The 16,554-nt window shown below is 34.9% G+C and overlaps 1 protein-coding gene across 4 annotated transcripts in view; it reads left to right on the top strand.

Annotated features, from left to right (window-relative positions):
- Positions 1-16,554, top strand: part of ROBO2 (roundabout guidance receptor 2) — a 166,044-nt gene that overhangs the window by 121,482 nt on the left and 28,008 nt on the right. For all 4 annotated transcript variants that reach the window (XM_007450294.1, XM_007450291.1, XM_007450292.1 and 1 more), the window contains 2 exons: positions 5,061-5,217; positions 13,966-14,226. In XM_007450294.1, coding sequence (XP_007450356.1) covers positions 5,061-5,217; positions 13,966-14,226 — 418 coding nt within the window. The remainder of the gene's footprint in view (positions 1-5,060; positions 5,218-13,965; positions 14,227-16,554) is intronic.

Here is a 16,554-nt window from a genome sequence, read left to right on the forward strand (position 1 = left end):
CTCATCACAGTAAGGAGAAATATTTGTTTGTCACCAGCATATGACCTGTGTTCCTAACAACCATGAAGAAGTAGCTGGATCACAACTCACTGTCAGACATTTATCTTTCAAATAACAATAACAGTTTATCCTAATGAAATCATGATTTGGGGGAGGGGGTAAAATTCACCATCACCCTTTATGTACTAATTGTACAAGGATGTATTCAGGGAAGAATAGTACCATTTTACTAAATACCAATTATTAAGGATCAGATGAGTTTGATCTGCCTTGAGCCCTACTTAAGAGTCCAGAGAACTTTACAATAAAAAGATCTTATAGGAAAGTCAACCCCATGGTGTGGACAGCAAAAGATGAATTCAACAAAAATGCAAATGATTTTGGCGATTGTTCATAATATTAGGAGTCTGGTGATGTGACTTCCTATCTTTGGACAATTTTTCCGAAATATTATGTAATAGTATTCTATTGAATGATATTATTTAGAGTAAGGTCCTGATACCATGCTAAACAAGAATGTTAATATGGGACATTATTCTCTACATTTAATTGCCAAAAAACCCCTAATCTTTCCTACTGATAATTCTTTTGTGCTGTAAATTTTCATATATATTCAAGATACAGCAGCTGAATTAACAGTCTGTACTGCAGGTATTGTATAGCACACGTGAGGAAAAACACATTTTACTGGAAAGAAATATATACCTATCATAATGAATATCAGTGATTTTCTCTAGGCCCAAGGATCCTCATCTCTAAAATGAGGAGGTCCTAGTAGACATTCTATCTTTCAAACATAACATCTATGTTGTGTATGACTGATGACTTTATCTGCACATTTCTAGTTGATGCCATGACCTTATTTGCTTATTTTTTCATACTAATGATATACTATTTATTTCTATGAAGTTTTTTTTTAACCTCAGTTCCTTAATAAAAGATTATGGTGTATTATGATATGTCACAGGCTACGAGGCATCAAGGCCATAAAGAGTTAATTCTTTTATGTCATTAGGTTAACATTTACTAAATGACTTTTCCTCAGAGATAAAACCCTTTCAGTCTGAAAATGTTAATGTTCTCTCTCCCCTCCAAACTGAGCCATTTGCTCTTCTTACCTATTGGTAGAATTAGATACATTGTAGAATACAGAAAATTTTAAACATCTGTTATGAATTTAAACTGGCTTAAAAATATAGGGGAATTTTTTTGAATAACCTTATATGTCATTTGTACTGTCATTTATTTATGAGGAATCCCACAATTGTACTGAATAATTAAAAAATTAATTTTATCCTAGGCTTATTTCATTCAAGATATGCAAAGTCTCTCTCTCTCTCTCTCTCTCTCTATATATATATATATATATTTTTTTTAATCTATATATTGTAAGCCATGGATTGTTTAAGACCTTCTGTGAATTCCTTATTAAATATTCTGTATATCTTGATTACCACTGAGTTTTTAAAGTTATCTTTTGAGTAACTGTAAGCAGAACATGATTCACAATAGTGCTTACTGCTTTTTTGAATCCATTAATCTCCTGAGTGACATTTATATATATATATATATATATATATATATATATATATATATATATATATATAAATATATATATATGAATTATATTAACTAATTCATCTACATTTGAATACAAAATTACTTAAATTGGTGATAGAAAGCATTCTTTAGGAGGTAAGAGTGACGTGATTATCCTCTTCTTAGTTTAGTCAAATTGAGTTTAATATTAGTTTGTTTTGTGCTTATAATCAGAGGTATGTTTCCTAAAGCTTAGATTTAAGATCAAACTTCCCTATGGATATTGGATCATATCATATTGATATTATAAGATTTTCTTAATTTGTGCACGGTGATGAAACAAATTTAAAATAATCACAGTAATAAAGAAAATTGGACATTCCTGAGTTATATGAATGAATTTCTCACCCTTTTTGAAACACTCTTATGATTTATTAAATACATAAGTTCTTAGCACTTCTCTTAAAAAGGCCAACCATTAAAAAATATAAAACTCAGATTTTTTCAAAATAGTATCTGCAATCATAATTTTATATATATACATGCATATACAACACAGTGCCAGTAGTAATAACTAAATCTTTTTATATGCCAGTATTTTTAAAAAATAGACTATAAGTTTAATTTTAAAATAAGCTATTTTCATAATTTCCTTTACATAGAAATCATTTGTTCAGCATAAGTAAATACAAATCCAAATATTTACATTTTCAGTTGAAGAGGGGCGGGTCAAATATGTTTGCAGGTCATCAAAATATGTTCCCCTTAAATATAATGCAGGCAGTTCTCACCTTAAAATGCTTGATGATCTTTGGTGGCAAGTAAACAGCAACACAATGGGTTCACTTAGATCAAGGTATAGATCTCAGATAGAGAGTTTAATTTTCTTAGCTCATATCATATGCCACTATTATGCTAAGAGCCCACCTCTTAACTCATTCTAGAGAAGACAAAGCATGTTGATGGATAGTCTTACCAAAAGTACCCACAATGAGAGGCAGAAATTTCCCCCAAAGAGGGGAAAGTAGACATTGTATGGAAAACCCTCACAAATTCCCCCTATGAATCACCTCTGCTTCCACAGCACATTTTTAAGTAAGTTGTTTGGAAGAGTTGATAATGGCTTTCCTGACCTTGGACAAGGATTTCAACAGAGCTGGGTTCAGAGCTGCTGAAATTGTAATTTCCAGTAAAGCCGCTGCATTCTAAATTGCTTGTTCTTTTACTGTGTGAATATGGACCACAAACTCAGAAAGAACCTCTATTTTCTCATCTATAAAATGGAGATGTAAAAACTTCCCTATTTGTGTCACTCAGTTCTGGTGGTGATCATATAACATTTCTAAAAGTGCTATAAAAAGTGAAAAAAGCATAGTACACATGTAAATATACAAGGGATAAAAGAGGTACAACTAGGGAAAAGCTGTGAAGAACACATGCCCAACCCATTCTTCTTTTAAGTATTGAGACATAGTTCTGATACTACCGAGAAAGATACAATCTTGTTTATGATTGTTTTGATCAAGAAACAAAGAATTAAGGCTCACCTACCTTAAACACAAAAATTACAGACAAATTCAATCAGGTTTATTATTTTTATTCTAAGAATTGGGTTATTTCTGGGATCCTCACTGGGGTAGGAGTTGAGTGTGGAATGGCTTTGGAAACAGGTAGAATTGAGTTTGCTTTGAGATAGAGGAGATGGGAGAGTGTGATAATGACTGGCATTTATTGAACGTTCTATACATTCTGAGCCCTTTATATGGCTTATCTCTTGTAATACTCAAAATAACCCCCCAAAATATAACTTTATACTTTTTTACATGTATGGAAATTGAGGTGATATCTATGAATAACTTGTCAAGTAGGTGAGAAACTAGTTTTCAAACCCAGAGATCTAGCTCTTATCCTCAAAGCAGAAGATACTTGCTCTCCTTTCTCTTAATACTTTTTCTGCCAAAGATAAAAAGTGAAAGGAAAGGTGAAAGCACTCAGTTTTCAGGGATGAACTTTTAAATATGTGTGTATATTTGCACACTACCTAGAAAACAGACATAATTCCATAATTGGCAATAGTGTATATGTCCAGTTCAGTAGTTTCATCACTTTCTGGCACTCAAAGTTATTATAATTTTCTGAATTGGCTGATGCAGGTTAGTAATTGGTAGAAGAAAAGAAATGAGGTAGGGCTTCCCTGGTGGCGCAGTGGTTGAGAGTCTGCCTGCCGATGCAGGGAACACGGGTTCATGCCCCGGTCCGGGAAGATCCCACATGCCGTGGAGCGGCTAGGCCCATGAGCCATGGCCACTGAACCTGCGCGTCCGGAGCCTGTGCTCCGCAACGGGAGAGGCCACAACAGTGAGAGGCCTGTGCGGGTACCACAGACAATAAAAAAAATTAAAAAAAGAGATGAGGTAAACTTCAGTGATATCTCTGTTGTAGATAACTCTGATACAATTTGATGCTCATAACTTTTAGTTCCAGAAAGATGTAGTCCAAGGGGTCAATACCATTTTTTTTTTGGAAATACAGCTATTGACTGTAGTGAGAGTGACAGAAGTTACTTAGGTTCCCCTGAAACATTTTTTGTCATTCTGCTCAGGAAGTACACATTTCTGCATCCAACTGTGGTCCATTTAGGAAGAAACTTGATGTACTTAATTTTGGTGGAGTAAAAAGTACTGCATTGAACAAATGATAAAACTATATTTTTATATATTTTTAAATATTTTTATATTTTTTAAACTCTATTTCATTAAGCTCTGGTAATTCCAGATATGGCTTATATGCTGCCAACCTACTTTCTGCTCATGTTTTGTGCATGAATTCATTTGTATTATGAGAATACTGAAACTGATTACTATATTTCCATTAATTTTCCCCATATTTGGAATTTTAAGAAATGTTATGCTTAGACATCTGGGAATTACTCTCACTATATGCAAAAAAAATTGTGCTATTCATTAGTCAGAAATTCTATAAAACATATCATTGTGAAAGATTTATAAGTATCCTCCAGATTGTAGTTGATTGATTTTTATAAGTTACTTTTGAGAGAAAACTGTTACTCGCCTGTATTAATTAAATTGAGTAAATTCTAATGGAAAAGTTTAGCCTGTATCCTTAGATACTGCATTTTCCACTGAGACAGATTATGCAAAGGAGCATTATAAATGCACTAAAATCTGACATTTGAAAGAATTTGTTATGGCCCATTATTTCATCTAACAATGAAAATGTGGAGGCAGCAAACGTGAATAAATCAATAAATTAGCTTTTGCTACCGCAGCCATGTTTTTGGTTTATTCAACTCTGCAGTTAATGCATTGTGAAAGAAACAATATCATTTTGAGTGATTTATAAAAATGTTTTTCTTATTATATCATTTCATTGTTTATAGCTTTTAACAGCTGTAACATACTGATTCTGGTGTTTTGAAAACATAAATACATCTTCCTGTCTGATATACTCTGTTTCTTGTGATATTCACTATGTCTGAATAAATGTATTATTATTTTCAGGTGGGAAAGGTGGAAAAAAGAAGAAAAATAAAAACTCTTCTAAAGCACAGAAAAACAATGGATCAACCTGGGCCAATGTTCCGCTACCTCCTCCCCCAGTCCAGCCCCTTCCTGGTACAGAGCTGGAACACTATGCAGTGGAACTGCAAGAAAATGGGTAAAAATACCTCATATACCAGCAAAATGCCCAGGGCTATCCTCCTTTCTCTGTTATGCATTTTTGTCTGGATACTGTGTCGTCTTCCTGTTTTCCCTGCCGCCTTCCCAGCCTATTCATTGCTCCCCCCCTCTTTCATTGTTTGCCCCATCTATATATTTTTAGCTGATAGATACAACACAGCACATACTGAGGACGTAGAATCCTTGGCCATCAAGTGCCTTAGATTGTCTGCAATCATGATAATGCAGCCTCCATTTATAATATTGCTTGTTAGTTTGAAAGCAAGTAACCCAGAGCTCTGTGAACTAAAGAGGCACTCCTAAGAAGGGCTGAAAAGGAAATTAAAATAACCTTCATCATCCCTCGCATTTCTCTAATGACTTGATGTCTGGCCATAGCAGGGCGCCCACTGTTGAGCTCCATCACAATGGGATAATTGTAGGGATCTGGCCAGTGGGTAGGACTTTAATCATCAGCTTTGATGGGAATTTAGGGGTCCGAGCAATAAAGGAGGTTCAAGCCAATGCACACTCTGTAACAAAACCTTTTAAGTTAGAAAACTTCCTTTAAGAGTTTTAAATTAAGTGACCAGCTTCCTTATTCTTTCCCAAACATCTCACAAGAATTAGTTTGTTTTCCTCTGTTAGTTTAAGTGTTCATTGATTTTGAAGTGGAAAGACATTGATACTGTTTATTTTTTAATCCAAAAAAAAAAAAATAGCTAGTCAGAAGAAACATAGTCTCTTTTTCTATTTTAATAATTCTAAGTGCTCTGTCTTCCTCACAATTTCCAGGTCACCCATTGCTTTTGACTGAAACTGAAAAATGCAGAATAGAGGCAGTTTTTTATTCCAAGTTTTCCTTTATTTAGAAGTATTTAGGTATTAAAATATCTCAGTTTATTTAAATAATGGTTTTATTTCCTATCTTGTTTTACATAAAGATCACATGCACATGCTTATAATTTTTTCTCCATCTCCTTTTTTCTTACATAACTGCTGTCTTTGAGGTCTCCAGATTAATTTTCCTAACTAGAACTTTCTTTATTACATTTGCTTCCGAAAAAAGATTCCATTTGCTTTTTCTTTCAGTTACCTAATATATATACACATATACTCTATATATTCATTATATACACAGATAGATAAATAGATGGGCATGCATATATATAAATAAGCATACCTCCATATTTTTTCTCTATATCTTTCTTTCCCTCCAAAGGGCTTCATTTGCTTTTGTGAGATTGTAGTTCTCATATATATGCATGTCATTTTTATTGTACTTTTGTTAAAATGTTCACACCTGAAATAGGAAGTTAAAAGTATACCTTCTTTCTCTGACTTTTTTAAAAACAAAATTTTGCCCATGATCTTATGTAATACATATCAATAATAAAACACGTTAGTGTCACACAATTCCTAGGCAGGGAAGCAGGGAACAGAGGTGTGTATTTCACAAGAAAATATTATTACAGGGCTTAGAAAAATGCATTTTAAAGGCTGTAATTAGAAAATAAGAAAATAGAACTTGTAAACTGGGGAGAGAAAAGTAGTGTTGTTAAACATTTATAAACATAAAGTCTTGAACTCAGCGTAAATATTGTAGGTAATTTGGAATCTTGATTAGTAGATTTGAGATGACGATGACTTTGTCCATCTCTTGTTATCTTATTAATATTTTTGTATTTTCTAATGTGAAAACCTTATAATACTGAAAAAAGATTTTTAAATATTTTCTATATTTATACTCTGCTCTTCATGATATTAACTTTGAGCTTTTTTTTTTTTTTTTTTTTTTGCGGTATGCGGGCCTCTCACTTTTTTTGCGGTATGCGGGCCTCTCACTGTTGTGGCCTCTCCCGTTGCGGAGCACAGGCTCCGGACGCGCAGGCTCAGCGGCCATGGCTCACGGGCGCAGCCGCTCCGCGGCATGTGGGATCTTCCCGGGCCGGGGCACGAACCTGTGTCACCTACATCAGCAGGCAGACTCTCAACCATTGCGCCACCAGGGAAGCCCTAACTTTGAGCTTTTATAGAATAGTTTATATGCCTTGATTTGAAACTTATGCAAATTTAAAGTTTTCTTGAAATATAAACAACAAAAAACTTTAGAAGTCACCTGTTTTTAATAATTTTTATTTCTAACAAACAAGGATTCAGCAATTGTACTTCTTATGGTGATATGTAGATTTTGTTTTTGTTGTTTTAGTATATCATATTAGAGACCTTATTCAACAGACTTTTTTTTTTTAAGTACATAAGAACTGTTAAGCCCAGTGCCAGAAAGGAAAGCAAAAGAGATGAAAGAAACAAAAACACAATTAATAAGGAGGATGTGATCCCTGATTTAGGAAACTCACAGAATTCAGAGGTAGAGACCAGAAACCACACACACACATACACACACACACACACACACACACACACACACACACACACACTATTTTGTATGGCGAGCCCTAGCTAAGCAATGTGTACAACATAATAACTTGCATACAGAAAGGGATAACCATGTATGCCAGATAAGGCTGGGGCAAGCCTATGGAAGTTGAGTTTTGAGGTGAATCTTGAATCACTTATTCACAAATAATAGTACCCAGTGTTGGGTGTCTATTGGGTGCCAGGCTCTGAGCCAGAAGCAAAAAGGACAAAGATAATGAGAAGTAGTCCCTAACATAAAGTAATCTCCACATCAGAATAGATTTCTAACCAATGAGTACAACAAAATGTTACTAATGTCACTATATCCCGTGCAGATGGAGAGAAATTTTCCTAGCCAAAGGCAAAAATTAGAAATAAGATGAAAGATGAGGAAAAAAAGGAATAGTCCCATTAGTTTTCCTTTAGTACTTCCTACTCTTCCTTTGAAACCCCACCCTATTCTAGTTAAGGTTACTTACCTTTCCTTTATTTGTCATTATTCCTTAATCTTACTTCTCTATTGTAATACTCATCACATTGCATTCTAGCTGCTTGTCTATATCTTTCTGCCATATGAGGTTTGTTGAGCTTGAAACATGCACAGGATAGAAGATAATTTGAGAAGGTGTCGTGAGGCCAGTTGTGAAGTCTCGTATGTCTTATAGGAATTCTGATCTTTGGGTATAGAAGATGGATTGGAGGACATGAGGCTAGGGCAGGTAGATAATGTATGGGATGTTGCAGCAGAATGGCCAATACCATGAAAATGATAAGAGAATAAAATAAGGCAATGGCAGCAGGATGGAGAGAGAGGGATAGATTTTAGAAATGTATCTAGCCCAGAATAATCACAGTCTTGAAAAGATTGTCCTTTGCTTTTTATTACAATGTTTAATATTGTTTCTAAGAGCTTAGATATCATCAATTTTCTTTCTTGGCGTTTCTTGAGCCATTTTTCCCCCACAATACTAAATATCAAAAGTTATCAAATCATTGTCCTCATAGACAATGATTTGTTAATTCAGTACTATATCAACAATGGTAAATGTTCTCTCTCATCAATATGCCTCTCTCAGCTAGACAAAAATGTATCAAAATGTTTGTTCTTAGCTATAAATATAATGTATTTTAATGTAATCATATGATGCTAGGAAGAATTCAGTAGTAATTCAATAGAAAACTAATGCTTTGTTTTGCTATTGCAATTAGAAATTGGCAGGCTTTCGTGGTTGTTGAACTTTATTGTATTTTTATTAGTAGTTTGGTGTTTGTATCTGGCCTTTCACAAGTTAGTTCACATGCAACATTGATTTGTTGCCATCCTGCTTATTATTCACCAGGCAAGACAGATAATATGATGCCTCATATTTCACTGACAGGAAGTCAAAGAACAAAAGCTCCTCTAGGAAAGGTTGGCCAAAAGACCTTTGGATTGGCATTAGAATCGTTTTCACAGTCTTTTTTAGGTTACTACAAGAAAAAGTTGAATTTTCATCGCTCAAATAAGATATACATCTGTAAATATGAAGGAAACTCTAAAACCAGAACTATGCTTTGCATAACATTCATAGAGTCATCTATTACTTTCTTGCCCTTCTTCAAAAACTGCACAAAACCTAAGTATCTGTTGTTCTGGAATGAATTAAGACATGAATACCTCAGAGGTGATGCACAGTTGTCCCCATCATATGATTTGCACCGTATCCCAAATTTCTTTGACCTGTTCTCTCATGTTCTTCGCCTAGACTTTCTTTTATCCGCCTCTCTCTATTTTCCACTTCTTGCACAAACGACTGAGATGAATCCATGGATTTTTCTTAGTTCTGTTTCTGTTCCACAGGGGGACAGAGTTTGCTCGCTACTGTTCTATATTATCTTTGTAGAAAAGACTTGGCAGAATTGATGATGAACACCCATTCTAGTTAAATGGAATAGCAATTAGAATATTTTTTAGTCATTTAATACATTATGCAATGTAATTGTATAATGTTAAAACTCATGTTTTATGGTAGACTCTCCTTTGCCTGATGGTATTTGAATAATAAAAAAATGAGTTGAGTAAAACTAATTACAATTTTTTATGTTACCTTAACACATGATATATGTACCATTACTTACTCCTTTTCTTATGTTCTGTATGTATTTTCATTCCATATGTGTGTTCCCTTTAAATTATTTGAAGTAAGAATAGTTTACTACTTATGAAGTAGGGAAATTTTAGGAGATAATTGCCTACTTCCATTTGAAAGATTGAATATATAAATGTTCTTTCTTTGTCCAAAGGTAGGACATCCCTGACAATAGTCTATGTAAGCAAGGAAAGTACATGTACTAGTTTATAGAATAAAATTGTGCTATTTTGTAACAAGTTTATGAAATAAATTTAACCTATTGATGAAGTATAATAGGATGCATATTCCATATTGAAAATGGGCAGTTTTTTTTAAAAAATTAGGCTACTTATACAAATTTTTGTTTGACTTAATAATATAGCATTTAAAGTTAAGTAAGTTAAGGAAAGAACCCTAAGCATTCTTAGTAATGAAGCAGTTTGTGAGTTTTCGTTTCAAATCAATAAATATGCTTATCATATACTATTTTTAAGGTATTACGTCAGATGTGGCCAAATAGGAATAGTTCAATGTCATTATGTTAAAGTAGCTTAAATCCACTTGAGGAAAAAATACTATTAACATGTGAAAGGTTAAATACTAAAATAAATTGGACAACAGTTACAGAAATCAACATTGGAAATGGCAGAAGACAGTGTATAATCAATTTTCAAGTAAATGTGCAAAAATATTATCAGCGCAAGTTCAGAAGAGTTATATATCAGTGCTGCTTGGCCTCATCAGGGAAATCTTTATAAAAGATATGGGATTTAGCCTGTAGCTTGAAGGATTTGTAAGAGTAAGCTAGGTGAAATTGGAGGCGTCTAGCTTATTTGAAATAAGCTGAATTCTTTAAACTAATGCACCAGGATGGAAAAGTACAAAGAAAGGAGGAAACAAACCAATTTCTTTTGAGCAGGAGATTCTTGTTGAGAAACTGAAGAAAACATCTGAAAAGGTAGGTTGAGGCTTTGACACATTTAATGGACAGAACAGAGTAAAGTGAAGTGAATGTTTTATTCCAAGAGTTCTGATGTTTTCGTAGACAGAAAGTGTAAGTGATGTGCAAGATTGATTAGAAGATGGGGAAAATTAAAAGCAATAAATCCAACTGGGATAGTCGTTATGAACCTTTTACACCACAGACTCTTATCTTCGAATGAAATTTGTGATCTCCAACATAAAAAACATTAAAAATGCCATCGTTTTAGAGCAGTATATTTTCTCGGGTCATACTGGTACTTATATAGTCAAGAAATGGGAATACAAGTTTAACGGTTGATATTTTCTAATATATAAAAGTGGTTATTTGTAACACACTAAAGTGTGCCTGATACTAAAATGTAAAAGACATTTCAGAAGAGATATTATCAGATTATACAGGGCTTCTGAAACAAAGTCTTCAGTTTGCAGCTCATTGAGATAGAAGATTATTCAGGTACCCTCAACAAGAGATGAAAATTGAAAACCTCTCAGTGACTATCCATCACCCACAGGCAAAATTCCATACTCTTTCTCGGGGCTGATGAAGCCCTTCATGATCTAGCACATACTCACCTCTCCTGCCTCATCGATAGCCAACCTTCTTTATTTGCCAGCTGTTACCAGTTAGAAAGCTGAGTTCTTCAAATACTTGAAATTTTCTCTTCCTCTGGGCCCCCTCATGTGTTACCTAGAATATCCCCTTTTTCAGTGGTCGGCAGAGCCTCACCCAAGCCCCAAACTAATTTCAGCCTCCCTGCTTTATTCTTATAATACTTGGTATCTTTGATTATTTGCTACGTATCAGTCTGCCCCACCGGATTTTATGCTTTATAAAAAGATCCGGTTACCTGACACATGTTGGTCAAATCAAAGGATGATAACTTCAGAAGTTTTAAATAGACTTTATTTTTTTAGATATGTTGTAGGTTAACAGCAAAACTGAGCAAAAATATACATAATTTCCCAATTTCCCATGCCTCCACACATGCATAGCCTCTGCCACTATCAACATCTCCCACCAAAGTGGTACATTTGTTAAACTGATGAAACTACTTTGCCACATAATTATCACCCAACATTCATGGTTTACTTTACGGTTCACTCGTGGTGTCGTACATTCTGTGTGCAGATGTACAAAGAAAAACTGGATGAGTGTATAATGACATGTATCCACCATTGTAGTATCATCCAGAGTAGTTTCACTGTTGTAAAAATCCTCTGTGCTCAGTCTGTTCATCCCTCCCTCCCCTTAACCTCTGGCAACCACTGATCTTTTTACTGTCTTCATAGTTTTGCCTTTTCCAAAATGTCATATAGTTGGAATCATACAGTATGTAGCCTTTTCAGGTTGTCTTCTTTCACTTGGGTAATATGCATTTAAGATTCCTCCATGTCTTATCATGGCTTGATCGTGCATTTCTTTTTAGCACTGAATAATATTCCATTATCTGGATATGCCACGAGTTATTTACTCATTTACCTACTGAAAGACATCTTTGTTGCTTCGAAGTTTCATTAATTATAAACAAAGCTGCTATAAACATCCAAGTATAGGCTTTTTGACAAATTCATTTTTAAACAGGATAATTGGAAAGACACTCCAGTAAAACTATTCAAGAATCATCTGGACATTTACAAATTAGTGTTTTGTAAGGGACATCAAGACTAGATATATATATTTGTAATATTAATTCTATTTTCAGTTTCTTTAATAGAAAGCTTCTATATGCTAGATATTGTAATAGGTGCTGGAAATGCAAAGTGGAGAATTACAGAGTTCTCGAGTTAAGGATCTCATAGAATAGTGGGGAAAAAGAGATGTGAGACAAATAATTCCAGTATAACATGGGGAGTGCACAGTATAAGTATTATGGAGTTGTAATCAGTTCCATATGGTGGGAGCAGAGAAGGCTCACAAAACTGAGGACATTTGACTTGAACCTTGAAGGAGAAACAGGAGCTCACAGTCACATGATTTGAGAGTAGTCATATACAGACCCAGAGATTAAAAAAACAGAGTAGGCTGGTGTTGGGGAAATAATGGGAAATTAAGCTAGAATAATAGGCTGACGAGATGGGGAAGTATCTTTGTTTAGTCCTTGCTAATGGGTTTGAACTTTTTCTTACATTAGCAATATCACTAAAAATTTAAGCATAGGTGTGATGTGAATGAAGATTTTAGAAATATAATCCGATTGCCTGTATGGAAGATATAGAAGGGATGATGATGACATTCCAAGAGACTAGGAAAGCTAATGGGCTGGTTCATCTCAGAAGGAGATTGATCTGTGATCGTGGGAGTAGAGGTGAAGCGTAGAATAAAGACTTGGGGGATACTTAAGAGGTTGAATTTATAGGACAATTACATCTAATAAAATTGCTTACCTTATCCTTAAGTCTCCTTTTAAAAGTGCATTGGGATCTATTTGATTTAAGAAAATAATAGCACGACAGAGAAGGTGTAAATAAAAATGCTACTGATTTTGTGTCACAATTAAAACATTTTGGATTAATTTTCTATGTTCCCTAACCAGAATCCCTAAGACATGCTGTTTTTAAAACTGTTTTTCTTTTTAATATATATTTTATAGGATTAGGTTTTAAACTTCTGTTTCTATAGATTTGAGATGTTGAGATACAAGGAGACATCAGTTTCTAATGAAAAAATTAATTAAGACAGTTGAAAGGCTATTGAATACATTTTGTAGCACAAAGTCTTAATGATTGACATGTCATATGGAATGAAAGGTTGTCATAGATCTAGAATAAGAGTAAATAAAATTATCAAACACTTCTTAGATGAATATTGGCATATTCTGTTGGTGCACAAGGATGAACAAGAGAAGAAAGTAGTTAAATCTACAAGCACTAAATTCATTAATTGTCTTTAATTGGCAATTTGGTTTTTCTAGGTGAGTAACTTTGTTGGGAAGTTATTGCCTTTTGTAACTGTCGGGGTAACAATTAGCTAAAAAGATCTTTTAAGAATAAATTGAGATCTTGAGATAACATGTACTTATGATTAGAAATTAGATAACAGCCAGGTGATTTACTATAATAGTGCCAACAACCAGAAATCAGAAGGAAATAAACTGGGAGAACATTTTAGATGCTACTGTGGTTGCCATTCATTGCCAGTGTAATTGTGTATGTGTGTGTGTGTGTGTGTGTGTGTGTGTGCGCGCGCGTGCCTAAGTGTTAATGTGCTTTTTTTCCTCATTTAATTTCAGCTATGACAGTGATAGCTGGTGCCCACCATTACCAGTACAAACTTATTTACACCAGGGTATGGAAGATGAACTGGAAGAAGATGATGATCGTGTCCCAACACCTCCTGTCCGAGGCGTGGCTTCTTCCCCTGCCATTTCCTTTGGACAGCAGTCCACTGCAACTCTAACTCCCTCCCCACGGGAAGAGATGCAGCCCATGCTGCAGGCTCACCTGGATGAGTTGACAAGGGCCTATCAGTTTGATATAGCAAAGCAAACATGGTAAATATCCTCATGAGGTCAGGGGACCCATGCTTTCAACACATGGATAGAGGAAACGTTCTTTCACATTAAATTCACAAGAGAGTCTCATTGAACTCTACAGCTGGGGTTAGAAATGCTTTTGTACAACTCCTTCATCATCCAGATAAGGAAATTGACTGAAGAAATGTTAAATAATTTGACCAAAGTCACACAACTAATTAGAGTGAACTGGAACAAGAATTCAGATCTGCTGAATTTCAGGCTCAAGTACTTTTGGCTACACCAGAATCTTTTCTAATTTACAGTTTAGCTTCAATTAGCTTATCCTTGAACTCACTTCCAACACCATAATGAAGGTCTCTTTTTAGATTCTTCAAAGTGCCTGTGATTAATCCTGTATGTGGTTGTGAATATGTAAATGTAAGCTTCTGCAAATCACATATGTCAATGTCAGTTATTAAAAGACCTTCTTTGGGCTGAACTAAATGAGGCAGAAAAGAACAACAATGTTAGTAACAGTAAATGCACACACACACACACACACACACACACACACACACACACACACACACACAAGTCCCTAGAATAAATTACAAATCCCAAATTCCTTTTTTCTCATTGATTCATAAACTTTCATAAGGTATAGATGGCAGTCTGCTGATGTATCTTGTGAATGGAATGTGACAGGAATACAAGTGGAACCAACTCTCACAATTCTGTGCAGTTATTTTTTCATATTTTCTCTCCCTTCTCCCAAACGGTAACATATAAGTTTGACTCCTAAAAATGAAATCTCAGTAACATACCTCTGGTTATCTTGTTATCTTATGTTGATTTACGTCCTGTGCTTGAAGTAAAGTTTTATGAAAGAGCCTTAGCTTCTTTTTTGGTAGTTTTAGCTACCAGGATAAGCTGATAATGAGATGTCTTATTCTCAGTGTTAATGATCTATGTGTTTTAAAAATACACAACTAAATATACAAAGAGATACTCAAACCAGGAATATCATTTAAAGTTTATTACAAACATAGGTTCTTCTTTTAGAACCAGAGGTTCTTGAATATTTTCTCAATCATCAGATTTTTTTCCAAAGGTCAAAGGTATTTTACTGTTAAACAGTATTATTTTGCATCAGTCTGCTTTATGAAATACAACTATTGAAGTTGAAGCCAGCTGCTTTAAGAGCCAGAGGATTTCTTTCAAGTTAATTAAATGAAGCCCTGCATATTAGTCCTTTAAAGCACAGATTCTAGCTTGGAGGCTCTCAACACTGCCTGCGTTTTGGAATCATCTGGATAATCTGGATGCATAGGCCCCAACCCCAGATATTCTGATTGCTTGGTCTGGGATTTGACTAGGGTCAGCCAAGGCTGGACCACTGCCACTGCCACTCCTTACTAGCTGTATGACAATGGGCAACTCGCTTAACACTTCTGTGCTTCAGTCCCCCATTTGTAAAATGATAATGGTAATAGGAATTGACTCATCTACAAAGTGAGAGGGCAGTCCCCCCAAGACCACCCTCACTTCTGACACTATGTACAAGTTTGGAGAGTCCCCAAGACTACCCCCAGGTTCAAGAATCACTAGAAGGAGCCAGAATAGAAATATGTATATAATAGAAAGCTATTATAATAGAAAGCTAATATAATAGAAAGCTATTATACTTGAAGTTATAGCTTATTATAGTGCAAAGATACAGATTAAAATCAGCCAAGAGAAGAAATGCGTGAGAGAAAGGCTAGGAAATTCCAAAGACAGATCTTCCATTTGTCCTCTCCCAGTGGAGTAGTGAAAAGCACAATTTCTCAGCAATGCAGTGTGACGATATGGGTCAACCAGGGAAACTCACATGAGCCTTGAGTTTCAGAGTCTTTATTGGGGGTCTGTCACATAGATGTGGTTGACTATCTGCATGGCGGACCAGGGTCTATGACCCCTCCAGAAGGTGAGCTGATATCCTGTGACTCAAAATTCCCTCCATAAATCATATAGTTAAGACTTTCTGGAGGAGCTTCTGGCTTCCAAGTAAAGACATTTTATCAGACAGGATGTTCTAGAGCTTAGAGATTACCTCTCAGGAATACAAGGCAAAAGTCTAACTTCTCTTTGGGCAAGGTCAAATTCTTTATTTCACACCATTGTTTTTGGGAGAATTAAATGAGTTTACACTTGTATAGTACTTAGTAAATTATCTAGCCGCGTTATAGCTGTTATTATTCAGAAGGCTTGGGTTTTCACCTGAGTTGTTTATTGCTGTCTTTCCACTCTTAGAGCCTGACTTAGTGCTCTATATACACTTGCTGAATGAGTGAACAAACTAGTTCTCGTCCACCTGCCCCAAGT

Source organism: Lipotes vexillifer, unplaced genomic scaffold, assembly GCF_000442215.2.
Source record: "Lipotes vexillifer unplaced genomic scaffold, Lipotes_vexillifer_v1.1 scaffold1931, whole genome shotgun sequence".
Classification (NCBI taxonomy): Eukaryota; Metazoa; Chordata; class Mammalia; order Artiodactyla; family Lipotidae; genus Lipotes; species Lipotes vexillifer.